Source organism: Phacochoerus africanus, chromosome 5 (genome assembly GCF_016906955.1).
Source record: "Phacochoerus africanus isolate WHEZ1 chromosome 5, ROS_Pafr_v1, whole genome shotgun sequence".
NCBI lineage: Eukaryota > Metazoa > Chordata > Mammalia > Artiodactyla > Suidae > Phacochoerus > Phacochoerus africanus.
Window position 1 is genome coordinate 76905702 of NC_062548.1, and position 25927 is coordinate 76931628.

Consider the following 25927-nt stretch of genomic DNA (forward strand, 5'->3'; position numbering starts at 1 on the left):
ATCTGGCATTACCACCGCTCTGGCATAGGTCACAGATGTGACTTGGATTCTGTCCCTGGCCAGGAAACTTCCATATGCCGTGGGTGCAGCCAAAAGTGCAAAAAACAAACAGGAGTTCCCACTGTGGCTCAGTGGGTTAAGAATCAGACTAGTATCCATGAGGATGCAGGTCTGACCCCCAGCCTCGCTCAGTGGGTTAAAGGATCCTGCACTGCCACAAATGCAGCTTGGATCTGGCATTGCCGTGGCTGTGCCGTAGGCCAGCAGCTGCAGCTCGGATTGGACCCCTGGCCTGGGAACTTCCATATGCTGCAGGTGGAGTCCTAAAAAAGTAAAAAACAACAAACAAAACACTATTTACAAAACTGAGTTTGACACAGTTAAGCACAATGACATGAAAATGAATTTTATTTTCTAAGTTTTGGGGGAACTGATTTTATTCTTTCAGAGTGTAAAAATCAGGACTGTAATTTTCTGCTTTAATAACATCAATCCCTCTCTTTGTGGCTATTTTGGACACTCCAGTATCATGATATCCAATATCACGAAGTTAAATTTTAAAAACCTCTAGAAATAATGCTTTGCAAAAATTACTCTACAGATATTTGTGATTTAAAAAATAAAGCAACAGCTAAACAGGGGTCCATATATTACACACACTATGTAGCAATTAAAAAACAAAAAGGTAGAGGTACATATACCTGTATGGAAACATCTCCAAGACAATGTTGAGTAAATAATTAAGTTGTAAAATGATCCCTACAGCATATTATTTGCGAAAGAAAAAAAAAAAAAAAAAGCCCAGGAGTTCCTACTGTGGCATTGGTGGGTTAAGAATCCAACTGCAGGAGTTCCCATTGTGGCGCAGCAGAAACAAATCTGTCTAGGAACCAGGAGGCTGTGAGTTTGATCCCTGGCCTCACTCAGTGGGTTAAGGATCCAGTGTTGCTGTGAGCTGTGGTGTGGGTCAGACACGACTCGGATCTGGCGTTGTGGCTGTAGCATATGACAGGTACAGCTCCAATTTGACCTCTAGCCTGGTAACCTCCATATGCCGCAGGTGCGGCCCAACAGAGACAAAAAGACAAAAAGACAAAAAAAAAAGAATCCAACTGCAGTGGTTCGGGTAGCTGCAGAGGCATGGGTTTGATATCCTTCCCAGTGTGTGGGTTAAAGGATCTGGCATTGTGGCATCTGTGGCTTGCATTAAATCCATGGCCCGGGAACTTCCAAATGCCGTGAGTGTAGCTGTAAAAAAAAAAAAAAAAGCCTAAACGATACGTATTTTCATTTACAACACTAGCTGTCACATACATAGATGAACAAAGGTCTGCAAGGAAACACTGCGAAGGATTCACAATGAACTAGGACTGTTCAAAAGGGATCAGTGGTCATGTTTTATAATTTTTGTAGGAAAAATGTGTTCATGTATTAGTTGGGTAGCTAAAGGTTAACTTAAAAACCAAGGGAAGTGGTTAAGTGAAAAAAAAAAAAAAGTTACTGAATTGTATCCATGAATTCCACAGGTACTTACTGAGTGCTTTACTCTGTGCCAGGCACCGTGTGGTGCTAGGGCTATGGCAGCAAACGAGACAGAAGCCCTACTTCGCAAAGCTCAAAGTCTAGTGGAAGAACCAGACAGTAATAAATGAATACAGAGTGTGTCAGGCAGTGATAAGCTGTACAGAAAAGGAACCTGCACAGAGCATGTGGAGAAACGGGAACCCTCACACATTGCTGGTAGGAACGTAAAATACTGCGGTTCCTCCGGAAGAGTTTGACGATGCCTCAAAAGTTTAGCATAGGAGTCCCGTAGTGGCTCAGTGGTAATGAATCCAACTAGTATCCATGAGAACTTGGGTTCGATCCCTGGCCTTGCTCAATGGGTTAAGGATCTGGCGTTGCCGTGAGCTGTGGTGTAGGTTGCAGATGTGGCTCGGATCCTGTGTTGCTGTGGCTCTGGCGTAGGCCAGCGGCTACAGCTCCAATTCGACTCCTAGCCTGGAAACTTCCATAGGCCGTGGGTATGGCCCTAAAAAAACAAAAAAGAAAAAAAAAGTTTCGCCTATAGTTTATTTATATGACCTAGTAATGCCACTCCTAGTTATGTACCCAAGAGGATTGAAAACATATGTTCATACAAAAACTTGCTATTTCAGCAATATTCATAACAGCCAAAAAGTGGAACCACCCAAAATCCCATCAAATGATGAATTATAAATAAAAATGTGGTATATCCACACAACAGATTACTAGCCGTGAAAAGGGATAGAAGCCTGACACTCACTACAACATGAAAAACCTTGAAAACATTATGCTGAGTGAAAACAGCCACACACAACAGGCCACGTATTGTGTGATTCCATCCATATGAAATGTCCACTTACATAAAAAGGGCCAGAAGACCCACATTTAGAGACAGAAGTACATTTAGTGGTTTCTGGGATGGAGGTAGAGGTGGATGGGGGGCGGGGTGACTATTAATGAGTGTGGGGTTTCTTTGGGGATGATGAAAATATTTTAGAATTAGATAGTAGTGATAAATAGCACTGTAAGTATACTAAAACCACTGAAATGGTATACTTTAAAAGGGCAAATTTTATCTCAATTTTTTAAATGCTGAAAAAAAGTGTAAAACAGGGTGTAAGGTTGGAGAGGACAAGGGGGCTGCTATTTTGGATAAGGTGGTCAGGAATGACCTTATTTTGAGCAGCAACCTAAAAAACATAAAGAAGCTACCCATGTAAATCTGAGTTAGGGGGAGGGGGACGAACATTCCAGGAAGAAAAGCAAGGAGGAAGACGGTTGAGGTGGATACACATCTGTTTTCAAGGAACAGCAAGGAGGCAAGCAGCGTGGCTGAAAGCAGCAGCCAGGGGCAGATGCTGCAGAAAACTGGGGTTCAAACTTCACAGACACATACACCACACTAAGGACTGGACTTCACTCTAAATGATAGAAAAGCCCTGAAGCCAGGAGCAATGTGACCAGATGGACATTTTTAAAGGTTCACTCTGCTGCTAGGTGGGGCATCACCTGAGGTGGTAAGAGAAGGAAGGAAACCTACTGGGGGTTATCACAATGGTCCAGGCAAGACAGATAGCTGTAGTGTGGATGGTGAAAAGTGGTCAGATTCAATGTACATCGAATCACCACAATGAACACTTTAATATCTTAAAATTGTTTATGTCAACAATAATGCAATAGATCTGGGAAAAAAAAAGTGGTCGGATTCAAATTTTACTCTGAGGTTAGAGCTAAAGGGATTTCTCATGAACCAAATGTGGGGCACAGAAAAAAGTGAGGTGTCAAGGAAGACCCTAAGGATTTTGGTCTGGGCCAAGGCGTAAACAGAGGGGTTGCTTAATGAGATGGGGAAGCCTCAGAAAAGAAGACTGGGCAGGGAAATGAGAGTTCAATTAATCTTAAATTTGAGGTGCCTAATAATGCAAGCCCATATACGAGCCTGGAATTCAGTGAAATGGTCAGGCTAGAAGTATACATTGGAGAGCCACGGCAGAAGATGTATGAAGCTATGTGAATGGATGACTCACCAGAGAGACTGGAGCGTCTGGGGATTGGGCCCTGGAGCGCTCTAATCTTTAGATACTTCGAAGATTTAGCAAATCTTGGCGGCAGCTTGTTAGAGGAAGACAAGGATGCTCCAGCTTTGTTATTCTTCCAGAATCAGATGACCTGATGGATGAAAGTTCCTTCAAACCAAGACTTCTCTTCAGATCAGAGGTATCGTCTCTGGGTTTTTAAAGATTTCCGCTGCCATATCTTTGGTGTTAGCTCACAGAGGGTGAACCTACTGACCTACCCGATGTTCTCAGGTTATTTCTTTACAAAGTATGCTGCCTTGAGGATCTCAAGTCAAATCTCTACTAACATTACACTAAGATAACAATCCAAAAACCTATAATTCGATTTTGGGCATACTATTTCATCTCAGAAGTTTTAGCTTCTTATTAGACAACAATTGGGTCTGCTTTCCCTTAGATGTACACAAATGTGGTCAGAAGCAGTCCTTGTTGTATAAACAATTTACAGACAGACAGTACCTTTACAGAAAGGAGGGGATAAGGGATTCTATTTAGCTCAACTGGCAAAAAGTCTAAGCAAAATGACACCTGTGCAATGGTTACTAGAATTTGTGCAGCTGATGTAGCTAGCGTATTTAAATATTTAAGTACTGGAGATAGTAGGTAGATAAACACTAATGATTTCCTTTTGCTCTTTGCTTTTTAGGGCTGCACCTGCGGCATATGGAAGTTCCCAGGTTAGGGGTCAAGTTGGAGCTATAGCTGCCGGCCTACACCACAGCCACAGCAATGCAGGATCCAAGCCACACCTGCGACCTAAACCACAGCTCACAGCAATGCTGGATCCTTGATCCACTGAGCGAGGCCAGGGACTGAACCAGCATCCTCGTGGATACTAGTCAGGTTCGTTTCCACTGAGTCATAATAGAAACTCCATAAAACACTAATAATTTCTGCCCCTAAGGTCTGAGCAGCCTCAGGTTTCTCATATGGGAATGGAGATAATAGTATCATAAGGATTAAATGAACCAAGGTGCTCTATACACTGTATTATGCAATGTAGTCATACTACTATTATTTTCTTCACAGGGGACTAATTAGCCAGGAAAGCTTTTAAAAAATTCTAATAGGTGGTCAAATTTCAGATGCAGTAAGAATTTAAAAATCCAGCTAAAGACACTTGTGAAATTATGTACATATAAGAATAGCGATTACAGAAATTCCCATTGTGGTGCAGCAGAAATGAATCCAACTAGTATCCATGAGGGTGTGGGTTTGATCCGCGGCCTTGCTCAGTGGGTCTAGGATCTGGTGTTGCCATGGCTGTGGCTTGGCTGGCAGCTGTAGCTTTGATTACATACGTATTTTTTTAATGGCAAAGCATTAGAAAGAACTTGAATGTCTACCAATGGGGAATTAGCTAAAATATAGTCCATCCTACAATGAACTATAATTGCTGGCCTTAAAAAAAAAAGCAGAATTCCATTGGGGTGCAGTGGGTTAAGGATCCGATGCTGCAGCTGGGATTCAATCCCTGGACTGGAAACTTCCACATGCCACAGGTGTGGGACTTAAAAAAAAAAAAAGGCACTATTACTTATACTAATAAGAAAGTCATAAAATGTAGCAATAAGTGAAAAAACACAGGTGCAAAACAGTCTATAGAGTTTGTTCATATTTGAGCAATAACATGCTTGTGTATATATGAAACATCTCTGAAAAGATACACAATTAGCTCATCACTATTTACCCATTTGTGCTGTCTATACTGTTTCACGTGTTTGTATTACTGAAAAAAAAAATTAAAATCTAACCACAAAAGCTCAAATTATCAGTGAAATATGAAAAACAGAATGGGTAATGGCATTATGATCACTATAAAAAGAGCTTCTTTCAAATAAGAAAAAGAAAAGCTTACCAAAAGACAAATGGAGCCAAGGTATGGAATTAGTTCCTCACAAAAGAAATACGCATGGCTAACACATTCTTAAAATGTTCACTTTCCTTAGAAATAAGAAGCAAGCATAAATTGACAGAATATTGTAAATCAGCTATAATAAAAAATTTTTTTAAAAATAAATTAAACAAAACCAAATACTATCATTTTACCCATCAGAAACTTAAAAAAAAAAAAAAGATTACACTCAATACTGGAACATGTATATGAAATGGGAATGCTCATGCTTCACTGGTAAGACTTGGCTATCACCTCTCTAGACACACACACACACACACACACACACACACACACACACACACACACACACACCTTAAAAGCCTTAAAACATGCACACGAAGAATAAACTTGCACACTTTACCTCACCCAGCAATGCACATCCAAGAACTAACATGAGGCAACAAGTACAAAAAGAAATATGTAACAGGGAAACTATTCACTTTTTTTTTTGGTCTTTTTTTGCTATTTCTTGGGCCGCTCCCGTGGCATATGGAGGTTCCCAGGCTGGGGTCGAATCAGAGCTGCAGCCACCAGCCTACGCCAGAGCCACAGCAACGTGGGATCCAAGCCGCGTCTGCGACCTATACCACAGCTCACGGCAACGCCGGATCGTCAACCCACTGAGCAAGGGCAGGGACCGAACCCGCAACCTCATGGTTCCTAGTTGGATTCCTTAACCACTGTGCCACGACGGGAACTCCACTTTTTTTTTTTTAATCCCTGAAATAATCTACTCAGTTTTAATTATAATAGCAAGTCATGGGAGATAAGTCAGTATTCACCAATGAATGATTAATTAATAAATTATGGTATAACCAAGCAGCTATATAAAAGCTGAGTTTCCAAAGAATTTATAAGAGCATTTAAAAAATGTTCACAGTACATGGGAGAATAAGGATTAGAAAAAGAGAGCAGCATACACATTCTGATCTCTTTGGCCACAGAAGCCTGGAAAACACAGATACCAAAATGTTAACATTCTGCGGGTAGAGTACAGTGATTTTTTTTTTTTTTTAATTTCTGACTCTTCCCAATTTTTTTTTTTTTTTGTAACAAGCATGTATTGCTTTTCCATTGAGAAAATAAATGGTATGTAGAGGGCAAAAAACAAAGACACAAAAATCCAGTTATAATTTTTCATTCTTCTAATTTTTAAACTCTGAAGAATCATGATATCTAAGTCTTATGTATGAAAAAATCAAATGTATATTTATTTATTTAATTTTGTCTTTTAGGGCCGCACCCATGGCACATGGAGGATCCCAGGCTAGGGGCTGAATTGGAGCTGTAGCCACTGGCGTACGTCACAGCCATGCCAGATCCGAGCCAATCTGCAACCTACACCACAGATCATGGCAATGCTGGATCCTTAACCCACTAAGTGAGGCCAGGGATCAAACTTGTGTCCTCATGGATATTAGGTTCATGTCCACTGAGCCATGCTGGGAACTCCAAAAAAATGTAAAGAGACTCTTTTATCTAGTAATAAAAATATTAAATACAAAAGGGTAGAAATATTGCTTTATTTGAGAAACTTACTTCCAAATTACTTTCATGTGTTTTAAAAAGTCCTAAGGAGCATCCAAGAAGAGAACATATACAGCTTCCATAGGAATAAGGACAAAAAAATGGGATTGATGACTGCCCCAAACGATATTTCCTAAAGGAAAAAAATGTAATATTTAACCTTTTTTTGAGGCAGGGTAAGTGAACTACACACATCATAAATAAAATTTTCTTACTTTACAAGGAGGAAGGACTGTGATCCTGTTTTTGATGCACATTAAATACAAAATACAAAATCCACAGCTCTGATCAAGATGAGGGGAAAACATCATTCTCCAACATTCCAATTCTCATGCAATGAAATCCAAAGGTCTGTTAAATCCACCTTTTCGATTCATGTACTGCCTATGATGAAAAAAGAAAATTTATCATTTATTTAAAAAAAAAAACTCTTCATTCTTCTTAAAAAAGCCAATAATTGACAATGCTTCAGAAACCTATAAACCATTTTTTAAATGGCAAAGTCTAGGGCAAAAAATATTCAAAGTTAAAATCCAAACAGAAGTATGGAAATACACTTTCAAAATTATTTGGGAAGATTCTATAGATAAAAAACATACAAGTGAAAATGGTATTATTTTAGCTAGTTTAAGGCAACAGAAAAGTTTCAAAATAGGTATTCATCAAGCAAATTCGATTTCACACTGTATATTAATTCTTCCCTTAAGGACCTTATTTGAAGGTAAATGTACAACAGACTGCTGATGATTCTGGTACCTTTACTCACAGCAGTCTCAAATCACACTACTGATGTTCTAAATTAATTGGAATATTAGTCTTTTGTCAGTGATAAAAGTAGAGAGAAAGGCAATGTTGATGTCTTGACTTTTTGGTTCATTCAGTGAGATTTCAAGTATGGATTGGTTTCTTCTGTGGTATTAATAAAATACACCTATACCTAAACGGAAGGATATTTACATTTAAAAAATCCTTACACAATCAATCTAGATAAGTAATTCAGGAAGAATTCATTTTAAAACCTATAATTATAATGAAAGTAAAGCCTAAAGACTTGAGGTTATGCTATTTTAAAGAAGTACCTACAGCCCTAAAACATTTAAGCCAACCACCTTGTCCTACAACAGTTATTAGTTCACATGTAAATTTGAAAAACATCAGAATATAAGCAAGATTAAAACAAGGACAGGAGTGTGGGCAACAGGATCAGCAGCATCTCTGCAGCAACAGGACGAAGGTTCAATCTCTGGCCCAGCACAGTGGATTAAAGGATCTGGTGTTGCCACAGCTTCGGCATAGGTCACAACTGCATCTCAGATCAGACCCTTGGCCCAGGAACTCCATAGGCTGCAGGGTGGCCACAAAGAAAGAAAGCAACAACAACAAGGAATAGTATGGAAACTATTAATAAGGGACTGTATGGAAAACTGCTACATTTCATACAAATATGATTATCCCGTCACAAATTCTTTCCCAAGTATATAATTTATGTTAGTTCAAACATAATAATGGCAACTTTGCATACCTATACTTCCTCTTCTGAGACACATTTATGGCATAGGCATTTACAGAGCCATCCACCTTTTTTCCCTAGAGAAAAATAAGAAACAAAAACCAAAGAAAACAAAACAAACAAGAGAAAGGATATATTAAATGTCTTGATCAAAAAGCTGAGTCCTATAGATACATTTAAATGGTAAGATTCAGGAGTTCCTGTTGTGGCTTAGCCATAACGAACCCGACTTGAATCTATGAAGAGCAAATTCAATCCCTGATCCCACTCAGTGGGTTAAGGATCTGGCATTGCCAAGGCGTTGCTGTGAGGTGTGGTGTAGGTCACAGATCCAACTCGGATCTGGTGTTGCCTTGGCTGTGGCCTGGGAACTCCCGTAGGCCTCAGGTGTGGCCCTAAAATAAAATAAAATAAAATGCAACATTTATTTAAGAATGAGATAGCCCAATGAGTGAGGAGTTTCCTGTTGTGGCGTAGTGGCAATGAATCCGGGATTAATATCCATGAGGATGTGGGTTCGATCCCTGGCCTTGCTCAATGGGTAACGATGCTGCATTGCTGTGGCTGGGACGTAGGCCTCCAGCTGTAGCTCTGATTGGACCCCTAGCCTGGGAACTTCCATATGCTGAGGGTGCAGCCCTAAAAAGACGAAAAAAAAGAATGAGGTAGCCCAATGAGTGAAAGAATTTTCAGACCCCAATGATATCTCATGAACTCCCAAGTGTTATAACTCTCATGTTCACATTTTCATAGTTACACACAAGCAATTAAACCAATATTGAAACCAACAAACACTCACGGTACATATATCATGTACAAGGCATGCAGGGAAATAGGGTAGCAGATCCTCACCTTTTCTGATCAAAGAGATCTTCAAAACCAAATATAAGTTATAGATATTTTTTCTATAAAATTCACATTCATAAAAATTTAACTTGGGACCTTAGCTTAATGCATTCTCAAATCAGTCACCATTTACATCTAAATCCCATTTCTGGCCCAGGCCTTGCAATTTTGATTTTTAAATCAAGAGTCAGAATACAGAATAACAGATGTTAATGTTGTATTACGTGCATCTTGGACTTTTTCATTAATTCCTTTATGGGTCTTTTTTTTTTTTTTTTTTCTTTCCCCTTATGCTATGGCTGCGGCAGCAATGGATCCTTTAACCCACTGTGCCACAGCGGAACTCCCTCTATGGATCTTTTGATTCATCCAAATCAACTCACTTTTTTTTTCTCTCCTCTTTTAGGGCCACAGGTGCAGCATAAGGAAATTCTCAGGCTAGGGGTCAAATCACAGCCGAAGCTGCCAGCCACACACAGCCAAGCAATGCTGGATCCGATACGAATCTGCAACCTATACCACAACTCAAGGTAATGCTGGAGGATCCTTAACCCACTGAGCAAGACCAAGGATCGAACCCTAATCCTCTTGGATACCTGTCAAGGTTCATTTCTGCGGAGCCACAAGGGGAACTCTAACTCACCACTTTCTGTTCCTCATGCCTGAACTGCTTTCCCAACCCCCATCCAACCTTCAACCAACTGGTTCTTATCCATCCTTCAAGGCCCAGTTCAAATAATCCGCTGCCAGGAAGTGCCTTCTTCTTTAACTCTCACAGAATGTTAACTGTGCTGTCCTCAAAACAGCCTCCATTTCCTACCCCGCATTATCATGATGTATACACATGATATTATTTCCTGAGACTACAAACTCATGTGGAGGGATACGGATGCGAGTAACTTTTGCATTCTCAAATCCTAGGCCACTGCACTTGCAGGTGCTTAGAAAATGACTAAATGTATGAACATCACCAGTTAATGCCAATATGCAGACACACACATGACCGGCCCCATTACTCACGGGCGTGTACCCTATCTGTGTGGCACATTTGTTTGATGGGGGAGAAAAGGATTCTCATCCACTGGCATACACAGATGAGGTACATACTTGAAGCTGAATGAAAAAAATATATATCTGGTCTTCCTTTTCTATTCCTATCTTTTAGGGCAGGGAAAATACTAGGTAAATTACTTAAGGTGTATTATTTTACCTCCCAATAGTAGGAGGTAGGCATGTTCTGGAAAGACTGGCTTGGAAAAAAAGTAAATGATATAAATCTTTTTTCAATTACTGATGGCTTGCTGATTTTGAATTTGTAGAGTGCTCTATTCTCATTTGCATGTTGGAAAAGAAAATTACCCATTAATAAATATAACCAAGCTTTGAAACTTGCTAGAATGTTAAAATGGGAAAGAAAATAAGTGACTACACTGGCATATGAAGAGGTTCCAATGCAGATTAATGATGAAATATCACAAGATACACATTACTGAAAAATATAAATGGGCTGAGACTTTCTGATAGTTATGGAGCCAAATGCATTTGAATTAAATTAACATCCTTGTAGCTGTCCCCCCAAAATTCTAATTCTAGTAAGAATTCTTCCCTAGTCTTCCAAAAATAGTAACATTTAGTTGTCTTATTCAGAAATATCTTCATTCATCCAATATATGTATTAATAAACCAGTTCACTTATAAAATAGTCTTTGTAATAACAAAGATTCAGTATATTCAAGGAAAAAAACTTGATAAACTGCATCAAGCTCTAAAATGGGGTTCACATAACCATTTGTGAGAACAAGAGCTCATTCTTAATGTTCTCGCCTTAAAACCCCAATCCCTCTAGTACTCCTTAGGTTATACACTGACATTTTAAGAAAAAACCATAGGAGCTCTACATAATCACATCAGTTAGAAAGAAACTCTAATAGCATCTGAGATTATCCCACTCCATTTACATTTAATGGAATACAAGATCAGGGGAAGTGGATTATTTTTGACAACTTCCCTAAAAAATTTCAATTTCCCACTTGCAAAATTAAAAGGACTTAAAATTCTGTAAAAGAGTTTTAAAAATACATGTTCTCCCTCTCCACAAACCCTCTCCCTGTCTATCCTTATTAGCTTCCTCTCTCTATCCTCCCTTCTCCCTTCATTCAATTTCCTCTCCCCCTCATCTCCCCTTTTGCCCTATTTCTCTCTTCCACCTGCCTCCCTCCCTCCCATCCCATCCCTCTCTTCATCTCCTCCTCCACAATTCCTCCCCCTTCCCTGCCCCACTTCCTTATTCTCTTCAATATGAAGACCTGGGCTAGAGAGCTCTCACTCTCCAATCAGGCCCTCTTCCAGCAATGCGAAAAGTATGCAGCTGGGCCGCACATCTTTATTTGGCAGCTGCATTTCATTTCTGTCTCACAGCACTGCCCCTTCCTATAATCCTTTCTCAGTTAACCCTATCGGCTTGACACCTCAGAGTCATCACCTGACTACTCAACCTCCACTCCCACCACCAACTGGCTCCTGAATGGTTCTCAATATTGCAACCCCCTTCGAAGTTCAGGCCTTCATTATATCTTTCACTACATGGCTCTGACTGAGCAGTTCTCCCAGCCTCCCATGTGTCCTCCATGATGCCCCAGGTCATTTTTCTAAAACACACATTTAATCTGTTACTCCCTTGCTTAAAAACCATCACTTTCTCTTATCATCTTAAGAATCAATTCTAGGAGTTCCCTGGTGGCCTAGTGGTTAAGGATCTGGCATTGTCACTGCTGTAGCTTGAGTCACTGCCATGGCAAAGGTTCAATCCCTGGCCTGTAAACTTCTACATGTACCACTAAAGCAAATAAATAAAATAAATAAATCAAATATATAATCAACTCTAAAATCAAAAATATAGTCAACTCTAAATTCCTAAGCACGTCTAAGGGTATCAAAAGCCTTTGGTCAGTTGCTCCCGCCTCTATTTCCAGCCTTATCCAGCCTTATTCACAGTCATAGTCACAGCCCATCAACAACCTTTTACGAGTCCATGAATTTGAAATCCCCATAATACGCCATGCTATGCTCCTTCATGCCTACATGACATCTTTAGGAGGTTTTCCCTCTACTTCAAATGATCTTTCTCCTGATCACCTCTACTGGCCCTTAAAAATCTAGTGCAGGAGTTCCCATTGTGGCGCAGTGGTTAACGAATCCGACTAGGAACCATGAGGTTGCGGGTTCAGTCCCTGCCCTTGCTCAGTGGGTTAAGGATCCAGCGTTACTGTGAGCTGTGGTGTAGGTTGCAGATGCGGCTCGGATCCCGCGTTGCTGTGGCTCTGGCGTAGGCTGGTGGCTATGGCTCCGATTCGACCCCTAGCCTGGGAACCTCCATGTGCCACGGGAGTGGCCCAAGAAATGGCAAAAAAAAAAAAAAAAAATCTAGTGCAAACATCCCAGGCAAATACTCCCTGAATCCAATGGCAGTTTACCATTTCCTTCTCTTTGCTTTCATGTATCTCCTCACACAAACTGTTACTGTCTTCTAATGGAATAAACTTGTAGCAGTGGAAGAAATTACAAGTGACAGTAAAAGAACATGGAAAAATGGGATAATCATAATATATTAATTCAAGTAAGACTACCTAAGTGGCTACACGTTTTACTTACTTTTGTAGAGTCAAAGGAGGCAAATCCCATTAACTTCATCATTTCTATTTCTTCCTCTGTTTTGCCCTCTAAGTCTTCCTCTACAAAAAAAAAAGTGATAAAATTTTAAACTCTATCATTATATATATATAAAAACAGAGGCGACAATAGATTAACAGTCGTTCCAGCTTACCAGCAGAGAATATACTAGACAATTATCTAAAGACGAGTTTTAATTAAACCCTTCAATTTGGATAGAATATAATTTAAGGTGCAAGAAAGTATTATGCTCTCTATCCTCTATTGTAAGAGACTGCTTAAAAGGATATGCTTGGAGCCTTTAGGCAGGACCACCTTTATGTTATTTATATTTTTAGGGCAACACCCACAGCATATGGAGGTTCCCAGGTTAGGGGTCTAATCAGAGCTGTAGCCACCAGCCTATGCCACAGCCACAGCAACTCAGGATCCGAGCTTTGTCTCCAACCTACCCCATAGCTCATGGCAATGCCAGATCCTTAACCCACCGAGAGAGGCCAGGGATCGAACTCACATCCTCATGGATACTAGTCGGGTTTATTAACCGCTGAGCCACAATGGGAACTCCAGGACTACCTTTAATATCAGACAGGACACTAATCTTAAAGGTACTTTCAAAACAGAATATGCTCATGTTTTTAACTGTCCTTCCTGTGTCAGGAACACCAGATAACCAACAACTAAAGTACAACTGAAACAAAATCTTGGAGTTCCCAGCAGGTAAGAATCTGACTAGTATCCATGAAGACTTAGGTTCAATCCCTGGCCTTGCTCAGTGGGTTAAGGATCAGCATTGCCGTGAGCTTTGGCGTAGGTCGCAGATGTGGCTTGGATCTGGCGTTGCTGTGGCTGTGGTGTAGGCCAGCCGCTGCAACTCCAATCCGGCCCCTAGCCTGGGAACTTCCATATGCTGCAGGTATAGCCCTAAAAAGAAAAAAAAAAATTACAAAAAAAAGGACACTGTTTAACTTTTAACAATTTTCTCTTAAAAAAAAACTCAAAACCGGAGTTCCCGTCGTGGCGCAGTGGTTAACGAATCTGACTAGGAACCATGAGGTTGCGGGTTCGGTCCCTGGCCTTGCTCAGTGGGTTAACAATCCGGCGTTGCCGTGAGCTGTGGGGTAGGTTGCAGACACGGCTCGGATCCTGCATTGCTGTGGCTCTGGCGTAGGCTGGTAGCTACAGCTCCAATTAGACCCCTAGCCTGGGAACCTCCATATGCCACAGGAGCGGCCCAAGAAATAGCAAAAAGACAAAAAACAAACAAACAAACAAAAAAAAAACCCTCAAAACCACATGCAATTAAACATAAAAAATAGTGTTCAAAAATTATACTTTTATAATTTTATCACAACTGAAGTTATCTATAAAAGGCTATCCCTTTCCTACAGTAATTTATCTAAAATTGTTACCAGTAATCTGACGTTCTTTGCTCTTTATTTCTTTTGTTTCTTTCTTTTCTTCGTCTCTTCTTTCTTTCAGTCGAGAAGGGGAGGGAGATGTGGATCTATGTCGCCTTGGAGACCTAATATTTAACAGATAAAGATGTCAGAAGCAGAGACATACTTGTAAGTAAGTTTCTCAAGTAAAGCAGTATTTCTGCCCTTTTGTACTTAATATTTTTATTAATAGACAAAAGAGTCTCTATACATTTTCTTAGAGTTCCTGTCATGGCTTAGTGGAAATGAATCCTACTAATATCCATGAGGACGCAAGTTTGATCCCTGGCCTCGCTCAGTGGGTTAAGGATCCAGCATTGCCATGAGCTGTGGTGTAAGGTGCAGATGTGGCTTGTGCTGATGAGCACAGAATACATGAATGCCTGAAAAGTAAAGGCTCTCCAGAGCAGGAAATTTGCTCCCCAAAGCAGGATGAGGAAGAAGGTTCTGCCTAGAGCTTGAATGTTAACAAAATTATTTACTGGTTAACATCAGTTACACTCAGTATAGCCAGGCTAAAAAATTTTTTTGCAAGGCAGAAAAAATTAACTGTTTCTAACAACTGCACACAAACACACAAAAAGTATTTTTTTTCTGATCTTAAGAATTAGATTCCTAGAGTTCCTGTCCTGGCTCAGTGGTTAACGAATCCGACTAGGAACCATGAGGTTGCGGGTTCAGTCCCTGCCCTTGCTCAGTGGGTTAAGGATCCAGCGTTGCCGGGAGCTGTGGTGTAAGTCGCAGACGCGGCTCTCGGATCCCGAGTTGCTGTGGCTCTGGTGTAGGCCAGTGGCTACAGCTCCAATTTGACCCCTCGCCTGGGAACCTCCATATGCTTCAGGAAGTGGCCCTAGAAAAGGCAAAAAAAAAAAAAAAAATCAGAATCCATTTCTAAGTTTCATCCAAGCTCTCATATTCTTTTTTTTTTTTTTTTTTTGCTTTTTAGGGCTGCACCCTGTGGCATGTGGAGGTTCCCAGGCTAGGGATCCAATCAGAGCTATCTATGGCTGCCCGCCTACACCACAACCACAGCAACATCAGATCCGAGGCACAACTGCAAACTACACCACAGCTCATTGGCAATGCCAGATCCTTAACCCACTGAGCAAGGCCAGGGATCAAACCCGAAACCTCGTGGTTCCTAGTCGGATTCCTTTCGTTTTCGCTGCATCACAAGAGGAACTTCAGCTCTCACAATTCTTGATTATATAATTGAATAAACCATTATCACGAAAAGTTAATAAAAAATAAGATTAAAGGACAAACACATCTCTTACTCTTGCCAAGCTAAGTGCTTGCTATGTGCTTTTAGTCTATTTTTTCTCATTTACTCCTCAAGGCAACTCTACTATGTGGAATGTTATTCCCCCCCCCCCCCCCCATTTTACAAATGGGATTGTGAGGTTTAGAATAAACCTCATAGGATAAAGTTCCCTTCATTTCAGGAAATTAAGTCCCTTTATAAGTGATACAAACAAAGTTAAGGGCAGTAAATACTTACGCAGTTGCGTTGAGACTTGCGGTAAAACTTCTGATAATTTTCTGCACTTACCTGGAACGTCTTCTGTGGGGGGAACGAGAGCGGCTCCTTCTCCGATCTCGCTCGCGGGACCGGGACCTTTCTCGGCGCCTGCGTTCTCTCTCCCGGGATGTGGACCGGGATCTCCTACGCTCTAACACAAACACACAAAATTGCAGAGTCAAAAATTACTTCAAACACCTATAGCTGCGTCGTCCAACAGAACTATCATGTGAGCCACTTTTAGTTGTCACATTAAAAAAGTAAAAAAGACACTGACAAAATTAGTTTTAACAGTATATATTTAACACAATATAGTCAAACTATTATCATTTACATGTACTCGTTACAAAGAAATATTAGATATTTTATATTTTTTCCCTGCACTAAATCAAGGAAATCTGGTGTGTATTCTACACTTAAAAACAGCAGTTCTCAATTCAGATTGAGATCATGTTAACTTTTAAGATCAAATCTGATTAGTTGAACAATGGGACAGAGCCAAGGGCCTAAGTGAGATCTCCCGATCGAAGTCTCGGCTCCTCTACCCCTTTGTGGGGACGGGGGCCAGAAGACATTACGAAGTGAGCTCCCTGCACAAAAACTCCCAAACAACGATTTCCCTATAAACTGGGAAGGAAACACTGAGCATCGAAGAACCTGGCGGTTACCATACGCTGAGTGTTACGGAGTGTGTCATCAATTTTCACGGCAGTTTTTAAAAATAGTGTTACCCACCCCCCCATGTCTAATTACTGGAATTCGGACACAAGAAGATTGGATGGTTTGCATTCGGCCACTTACAAATCAAGGGAAACATGGTCTGATTCTAAATGCCCCAGCCACACGGACAACAAAGGTTACTGTACGAGGCTGGCAAAGTCTCGGCCAAACCCTAACTTCGGAATAAAACTGCCTTCAAACCGGAGGGTTGAAGCGTGTAGGGCCTGGTTCTTCGTTCCCCATCTACCTCCGCTCTTCTCCTCAGGAAAAAAGGGTCGCCTTCTCTGCTGCCCCTAAACTGGGGGGAAAGGGGGAACAGGTCTCCAGCGGAGCCCCAGGTCCTAAAAAGTGCTTCTGGACTCACCCCTCCGCGGAGAGCGGCTGCGGCTGCGACCCATTCGGAGTCCTCTTCCACCTCACACCGCCCCGGAAACGACTTTGCAACAACTTCCGGGGGGCCCGGAACTGACCTTTCACCGCCGACTGGAAAACGACGAAACGACTTCCCAGGGTTCCGGTTTCTAAAGCCTGGAGGTGGTGAGTTTGTTGTGACTCTAGCGGCTACGCCCCGACGCTCCCTCTTCACAGTGTAGGGATGCAGTTGAGAACAAAGTTGGCATCTCTCTACCTCCAACCCCCCTTTCCGCGGTGGCTTCCCCATATTCTCTTTGGGCCTTAAACTATGCTACCTGATGCTGTTACAGAAATGTCTGGGAAGGGCTGTATATAAACCACACTAACACAGTCCTCATTTTCCTTTGCAACTGTCTTGTCCACATGCATATTTCATATCAGACCAATTCTAAATATTGCACGTACAAACAGTTTAAGTCCACACGGGGAAACACTAGGGTGGGTCAGGTGGCAGAGAAGCAAAGGGAAAGAAAACATGGGTGAGAGTTTTATTGAGTTTTGTGGGAAGGAATAGCAGAGGCAGGCATGTTAGCTAAACAGGTTTAAGATTACTAATTTGAATAATTTCAGCGGGCCTTGGGATGTAGGGGCTGTCCGATGCCTATACTCCCGAGTTTGGCAGGGAAGGTGGGTTGCTGAGTGCAGGCTTTCCACTGGCTAGTTTGCATATGAAAGGCACGGTCAGAAGGGAAATCTTTTGCTGTCTCTGGGAATTAGCTGGCCCCGGGAAGGGCAGTCTCAGCAATGCCCTAGATGACAAAACACCAGAAAAGAAATTAAAAAGGTATGATTAATAAAATTATTCATACAAATATTACACACCTATGTACCAGAGTATTAATCAGTGCAAAAGACACAAGTCAGCTCTTGACTAGGGTGCAGTCAAGTGAGGGATACATACAAGTATAGTGTCAAGATGCATTGATGGGGCTGATCAAGATATTATGTGTACATAATAGGGGTACCTAACTGCTTTGAGGGGGAGGGTTGTCAAGAAAAGTTTCCAGGGGGAAATGATGTTCAAACAAGACCTTAAGGTTGAAATACCAATTAGTCAGGTAAAATGGGGTGACTTCTGTGGTGGGGACAGGTGTAAGATTATTCAGGCAGAGATTGCAGGTGCCAGGGCAAGAGGCAAGGGAGAAGACAGGCTGAAAGTAAAGAACTAAAGTATGGCAGCTACCTAGGGAGCAAGGAGGGAAGGGTAAAGAGAGGCTAGAAGCCTTGTGAGCTACCATAAAGAATTACACTAAGGCAAAGGCAATTGAGAGCCTTTTAAGGGTTTTGAGGATGAGAGGGAATCACAACTGAGTTTATTCAGAGGATACTTTGGGTAATGTGGAGATTTCACTAGAGGGGAAAACACATAGGGAAGATGGTACAATAATCTATATTGGAAATTACAGTGGCCTGTACTAAAATGGTATCAATAGGTAAGGTGGAAAGTGGCTGAATTTGAGAAATAATTGGTAAAACTGGGAAAACTTGGTCATTTTTTGATGCAGAGGATGAGGGAATTAGAAGATTCAAGAATAATGTCCGGGTTTCTGGTTTGTGAAACTGGGTAGATGGCAGCATCATTTACTAAAATAAGGCATATACATTTGGAGAAAGGAGCTATGTTCAGATCTGGACGTGCCCCTTTGAATACCAAAAAGGAGATGCCAAGTAGATGTGCCTGGAAGAGAGATCTAGGCATTAGGGAACCACTGACTGAAACCATCTTTTGCATGAGGTGTCTCACAACAGGAGGTCCCAATTAGTAACAAGGTGCTGTGGCCAAAAACTAACCAGGAGAATTCAGGAAGGGCTGTAAGGAGGAAGGAGATGCCAGCCCATAATGTGTCCAGCCAACCTCCTAGAAACCTTCATGCTGGAATCCATCTTGACTGACACGCTTGCCACCAGGAAGGGCCTTGAGTTGGATCAAATTATAGGCACAAGCAGGTTGACGGGCCAGAGGCAACCTGGAAACCAACCCAACTTCCATGAAACCTGAGACTGTGAGCTATATGGCAGAGCAGATCCCGAGTTCCCTTACACCTGCTGCTCCCATTTGACTACCCCTTTCCAATGAAGTCTTTTGGTTTGTCAAAACATGTGACTCCTAGGACAATTCATATCAAGTATTATACAAGAGCTCACTCTCCAGCCCTGGAAAGTGTCCCCCTTCTGGTAACATACGTTGTAACTACAGAGAAAAAAAAAAAAATCATCAGAATACACAAGTTCATTTGAAGCCACAAGAGTACATGAAACCACCCAAGGGAGGCTAAGGAGAGAAAAGGGCCTGGAGACAGTTAAAGGAAGAATCCTAAAAGGAGACTAAGGAATAGTCAGAGAAACAGAAGGAAAACCCAGTAAGTGTGGTATCAGAGAAGTTTTAAGAGAAGGCTTTTTTTTTTTTTTTTTGTCTTTTTAGGGCCACACCTGTGGCACATGGAGGTTCTCAGTCTAGGAGTCAAATCAGACCTACAGCTGCTGGCCTACACCACAGCTCACACCAACATTGGAAACTTAACTCACTGAGCAAAGCCAGGGATCAAACCTGTGGCCTCATGAATGCCAGTCAAATTTGTTTCCACTGACCCATGACAGGAACTTCAAGAGAAGGCTGCTTTTTAAGGAGAGCAAAGTGGTTCATTTTAAACGAAACAAACAAAAAAAACATCTAATATAAAGGCGTTAGCAACGAACTTTTTGACTCAGGAAGTTTTAGTGGAGTTGAATTGTGAAAGGCTTTTGCAGTGAAAACAGAATATGCAGAACCATCTTGAGAAGTTTGGCTTTATGCAGGGCAAAGTATAGCAGTAGTAGAGGTAAATGTGTAAGGCTTTTTGAAGATGGGAGAAACTTAAGCACATGTAACTATTGGTGTGAATGGGTCAGTATGGGGGGGGGGACAAAAAAGTACAGAAGAGAAAGAGAAAAAACAAAGGGGTAAGTTTCCTAAAGGGACAGCCCTAAGATTAACCATAGCTGTGAAAAGAAATGCTGTCTCCAAGTGGCTCCTCCCCCTTAAAGATGTGGGATGTGTTCTGTCAGGGCTTCCCCCCCCCACCCCGCACACCTTTTTTTTTTGGCTGCACCCATTACAAGTGGAAACTCCTTGGCCAGAGACTGAACCCATGCCTCAGCAGCGACCTGAGCCACAAGACGCTGGATCCTTAACCTGCTGTGCCAGTGGGAACTTCTGTGAGGGCTTCTTTATTTAGTGATCAAGTTGCTTTCTTACTAGGATGTAGATTATCCAGCACTGTATACTTTTAGCCCTGTATCTAGAAGAAAAATCCTGTTTCCAATATAAGGTTTGATGTTCCCTCATTCTAATGGCCACTTTAGTGGATTCTGAGTTGGGGTAGGGCTGGGGTACCATCAACATTTGCGATCACACTTGCTTACAAGTTCCCTCTCCAACCAGACAGCAATTTTTCAATAAAGGCAAATTGTAAAGTATGTGTATGTTTAACATAAGAATTAACATTAACCACCTGTGATTCCTGCAAATGTACTATTTCCAGCCTTGGTTAAATGTTTTACCGTTGCTAGTCCTACTTCATATAAAATCACCAGCTTTTATAAAACTATCCTACTTTATCATTACAAATGGATTCATGCTGTTGAGTCCATGATTTCTCCACCTAATTAGATGTAGTCTCATCACTAGTTAACACTGACTGATGATGTTTTAGGATTTTTTTGCTTTTGCATCCCTGTGCCATGGACCTTGGGAAGAATCACAAACTCTGTGGTTAGGAGGAAGTGGTACTATGACTTTTGTTTTTTAATGTAGTCAAGTAATTTAGGTACACATTGCTTGACCTTATGATTCGATATACTGTTTCAGCTAAGTGACTATCATTTGCACCCCTGGCTCTATTATCCTTTCTATTTTTTACACAGGTTCGTCTTTAAGGGAATAAAACTTCCAACATAGTTTCAACACTGGCAGTCTAATATTCTAGATCAACTGCATTCAGAAAGAACTTTCTGTAATGATGGAAATATTCTATACTGGCCCTAGTACAGTAGCCATTAGATACCTTGTGGTTAACTAAGCATTTACAATGTGTCTAATGTGATTAAGGAAGTAAATTTGAAATTTTATCTAACTTTAGATAACCACAGTGACTCTTGGTAACCTTATTTTTGCATTTGATGTTGTGAACTATTAATTAATGATGGTAATCAATCCTACTGAAAGACTTGAAATGTGATAGTGCTGGCTGCTATACACTTGGTAAAAAAGCTAATGACTGCCATTGTTCATTTAACTTTGCCTACATTGCTAAATTTCAAGCCAGATCTATTTAAGAAGAAAAAAAAAAGGTACACTTACATCCATCTTTCTTAATTTTGCATTTAGAACATTTTCTCTTAAGGACCTCTTCTTTACTGATAGCCAAGTAATTACTAAAGGGTAAATATTGTTTTCTAGCCTTTGCAGGCTTAAAAAAAGACTTGGTGAACATTATAACACAAAAGGTGACAAACACAAAAGTTTTCATATGTAATGGTTTATGATACTTTAGCTGGCAATTTTAATACTTTATTGAAAATATTCCAAGTAAAAAGAATGAAAAGTATGCAAACATTAAAGTGTTTGGTAAGAAAACAAAAGCCGATCTTTACTATCAATGTGAAGTACTAGCTGACAATTATCAATTTCTCCAATGAGAACACAACTTACTTGTGACTGAAGAAATAATTATTTTATGAATGACATAAGCAACGTGGCCAAGGAAAGAATCAATGGACAGGAACCATATGTAATTCCAATTTGATTGACTCAAATAAGTGAAATGAAGTAATTTTATTAATATACTCGAATTTTATCTTTACTCCCAAGGTTTGTAAAACTTCAATTATTCAAATAATTCAATTTAAGATTGGTATTTATATCTTTAAATTACGTAAGGGTAAGGAATCTCTGATGTTAAAGTAAGACAGTAAAAAAAAAGCATCTCTTGAAAGAGATATAATTATAGCCAAATACAAAAACAAGAAATGCAGCCTCTTGATAAGCCAAATTATTGTATTAAAACACCTAAACTACAGTTCTGGGGGTGGAGATAAGGGAGACATTCAAAAGCTTCCTTTAAATTCCCCATGAGGATGAATTTTGAAAGGACAAAAGTGACTTATGAATCTGTGGACGTATCACAAGGGAAGAAAAACTAGCAATAAATTATAAAAGCTAAATCTAACTGGAACAAAAATCTAAATTGAAAAAAATTTCTGGCTCCACCAAGGCTTTTTTTTTTTTTTTTCATTTTATATAATAGGTTATTTATTCTTTTTCCAAATGGGTATTTCTTACTTGTACAGATACATAAAGGTATTTCCAATTCTTAAAACATACTAAAAATAGACATTAACCACAAAAAGCACTATGACTTGAAAGATAATGAGCATGGCTATTTTTGAAATAGCAATAAACAGAAGCAGTCAACATATATAAATCATGACAAATGTACACCTCATTTTGATAAAAATAAGTTCTATTTGTACATTAATGCTTTATTATCAGCTTCTGTATGATATCCTCCAACCTTATTTACATTTACTATGAGATTTCTAATAGCATGTATAACTTAAAGGCACTCAATTCAGAGGTTATAGAGTCCTGAGCTTAAGTAGAAAATAGGATTCCCAACTAAAATTTGAACATAAATAATTCTAAAGATCATAGAATATGGAAATGTTTAAAGTATAATATCTGGTCCATAAATAATCTGTGACCTTATAATAAAATTGTACAGAATGTCAAAGAAAAGGCCATGTAAGGCAAAAGAATATCCTCAGATTCCCGGCACCACCACTCCATTCAAGTGCATTTGAAAGTCTGAAGCTGATTTTTTTGTTAAAATCCTAAGAAAGCTAAATAAAAAGCAAAATACAATAGTATGGAAATGCTTAAGTTAAATAAAAAGTTCCTCAGCTTAGTCTTCAAAACTGTGAAAAAAAATTTAATGATTAAAAACATATATAGATTAGGAGAATATTGGACTAGGAGGAGGAATCATAAAGAGCAGTTGAAAAAAATTAAAGGACAGCTTTAAATGCACTAATTGAAACAGTATTTATAATTGGCCAAATTACTCCTTTAGCATTTTTTAAGCCAAATAAAAATAAAACTTACAGATGGATAATTGAAGTTTACTAACATTAGGTAGGAGGATCAAAGTTCAAGCTAAAAATTAAACCTATATTTGGTTGCAGAGAATTGTGAAATTTACCTACAGCAATTTTCTACTGATGTCAAATTAAAAAGCATGAATCAACAACATCTTTATAACAGAAATGGTTTGACAGACATTTTCTTGGCTTTAAAATGTTTTTTCACATATGCATAGAAATGTAATGATGATCAGAATAGTCTTCTGTATTATCTGCACAGTTCATAAGGCCTTTGTCATTATTAGTCACCTTAGATGTGAATATCAGTAGGGCCATTAAATTAAAGCTGGCCAAACAAGTTTTCAAAGTGCTACTGCTTCCAACTGATAGGATCCTCAGTTTTCTGGATTTTCTGGATGACGATTATTTTCAGTTCTTTTTTCAGGCGATATATACAGGAAGTTACAACAGATATATAAAGGGAAGATCAGAAGCCTGCTGTCCAAGTTCATCACTACTTGTTCCTATAAAACAAATTTATAGCTTTAATAGTAATAGTAATATTATAAAAATAAAACAAAGACCTAAGCTGTTGAAATGAAGGTTAGTATGGTGGTTCAAAGCTTGCATCTGGAGTCTCAGAGTCACTGCTCAAACCTCCAAACTCCCACCCACTAACTGTGTGGTTTTTGGCAAGTTACTGAACTTATTAACTGCAGCTTCTTCACTGTAAAAGGAGACATTAAGAGTACCCACCTCACAGGATTACACTGAGGATTAAATGAGACAATAGAGCACAAAGAGGGCTCATTCATAGTTGTTCCTATAATTCAAATAGCAGGAAAAATTGCTACTGTAAACCAAGGTGCCCAAGTTAGAAAATCAGGTACTATTGCTGACTATCTTCCTCACCCCCACTCATACTTGTGCACCATATTCTTTCAATTGTACCCCTTTATTTCTAGAACCCATCAACATTTCTGCATCCCTACTGCTACCTTCCTTAAGTTAAGGTTCTCATCATTTCTGATTTGGATTATAGCAATAGCTTCTAAACTCTTCTCGCCATTAGCATATGTCTAATCCTTCTTACACATTTCTGAGAGATCCTTTTATAATGTAAATCTAGTTGGTAGAGTCCTGTAAGATGAGTTTTAAAATAAATATATAAAAATCACTAGCCTTCTTAATATGTCATCAAAAACTATTACGAAAAGATTCATTTCATATGAACAATTAAAATATAAAATACTTAGCACTATACTTCCAGGAAACACAGGAATAATATGGGGGAACACTAAATTTTAGAGACTTAAGAGACCTGACTAAATGTAGAAAATATCATACTGTAGAAGGGAAGATATCAATTTCCCACAAATTACTCTGTATTTAGCAGTATACAGGGGTTCCTGTTGTGGCTCAGTAGGTTAAGGACCTGATGTCTCTATAAAGATGTGGGTTTGTTTGATCCCTGGCCTTGCTCAGTGGGTTGAGAATCTCAATTGCTGTGGCTGTGGCGTAGGCTGGCAGCTACGGCTCTGATTCAACCCCTAGCCTGGGAGCTTCCATATGCCGCAGGTGTGGCCCTAAAAAGACAAAACGAAAGAAAACAACAGCAACAAAAAAAACCCTCCCAATATATAGTAAAACCCTCATAGGATTTTTTGAAAGGAAACTTGAGAAAATGATTCTTTACCTCATACAGAAGAATAATCATGCACAAAGAACCCAGGGATTTTTTTTGAGAAGATGAGCTTGATGAAGATGAGTTTCCATTACTGGTATTAAAATTATTTTTTTAAAGTGAGTCTAAGAGTTTCCATCATGGCTCAGCAGTAACAAATTTGACTAGTATTCATGAGGACTTGAGTTTGATCCCTGGCCTTGCTCAGTGGGTTAAGGATCCAGCATTGGTGTGAGTCTCAGATGTGGCTCGGATCCAGTGTTGCTGTGGCTATGGCTAGGCCAGTGGCTGCAGCTCTGATTTGACCCCCAATCTGGGAACTTCCATATGCCACGGGTAAGGCCTTAAAGAGCCAAAAAATAAAAATAAAAACAAAGTGAGTCTAAAAGTTCCCTGGTGGCTCAGTGGGATCCATCCAGCATTGTCAGCACTGTAGTTCAGGGTTCATGTCCCCGGGAACTTTTGCATGCTGTGGGTGCAGCCAAATAAATAAATAAAGTCTAATTAAAACAAAGTATTACTGATTGTCTCCACAATAAAATTAGTAAACTTAACAGAAATAAAACCAAGTATACAAGGACTTAGTATATGATAAAAATGGCATTTCTAATACATTGATATATCTGATACATTTCATTTGTATCAGCAAAATACTCCAATGAAAAAATTAAATAAAAAGAGTAGAAAAAAGCCCAAATGGCTGTTTATGTAATCCCAGTTAGAAGGCCTAAATATCACATCTACCACATCAAAAGAAGAATTCATTAAAAGGAGAGACAGATTGTTTCATGAAGGTTGAAAGACAAATGACCAAAATGGGAAAAGTATAGCATATCACAAATGTTATTATTATTATTCTTTTCTTTGTTTTGTTTTTGGTTTCTTTTTGTTTTTGGCTGTACCCACAGCATACAGAAGTTCCTGGGCCAGGGATCGAATTTCTGCCAGTTATAACCAGAGCCACAGCAGTGACA

The 25927-nt window shown here is 39.8% G+C and overlaps 2 protein-coding genes across 3 annotated transcripts in view; both read right to left on the reverse strand.

The window, feature by feature from the left end:
• Positions 1-7011: 7011 nt before the first annotated feature.
• On the reverse strand, positions 7012-17184 carry SNRNP27 (small nuclear ribonucleoprotein U4/U6.U5 subunit 27). 2 transcript variants are annotated; one of them, XR_007135100.1, is made up of 7 exons: positions 17100-17184; positions 16046-16166; positions 14467-14579; positions 13037-13116; positions 8552-8616; positions 7245-7413; positions 7012-7162 (listed from the first exon to the last, which is right to left on the reverse strand). XR_007135100.1 is itself a non-coding variant. In XM_047781862.1 (6 exons), the coding sequence occupies exons 1-6, from the start codon at positions 17131-17133 to the stop codon at positions 7359-7361; spliced, it is 468 nt and encodes a 155-aa protein (XP_047637818.1). In that variant the 5' UTR covers positions 17134-17184; the 3' UTR covers positions 7012-7358. The 2 variants fall into 2 exon arrangements, 1 of the variants encoding a protein (XP_047637818.1); XM_047781862.1 differs by having other exon boundaries at positions 7012-7413.
• A 5258-nt stretch (positions 17185-22442) lies between these two features.
• GMCL1 (germ cell-less 1, spermatogenesis associated) overlaps positions 22443-25927 on the reverse strand; it is a 47986-nt gene continuing 44501 nt past the window's right edge. The window contains exon 14 of the mRNA XM_047781864.1: positions 22443-23793. Within this exon, the coding sequence (XP_047637820.1) occupies positions 23665-23793 (129 nt within the window). The 3' untranslated portion in view covers positions 22443-23664. The remainder of the gene's footprint in view (positions 23794-25927) is intronic.

Excerpts from the sequence above, each read along its gene's own strand:
- SNRNP27 (XM_047781862.1), bottom strand. The coding sequence starts at position 17,133 with ATGGGTCGCAGCCGCAGCCGCTCTCCGCGGAGGG. Across the intron at positions 14,580-16,045 it reads CCCCACAGAAGACGTTCCAG|GTCTCCAAGGCGACATAGAT; the intron begins GTAAGTGCAGAA and ends GTTAAATATTAG. Across the intron at positions 8,617-13,036 it reads CCTCCTTTGACTCTACAAAA|GGAAAAAAGGTGGATGGCTC; the intron begins GTAAGTAAAACG and ends ATTTTTCTCTAG.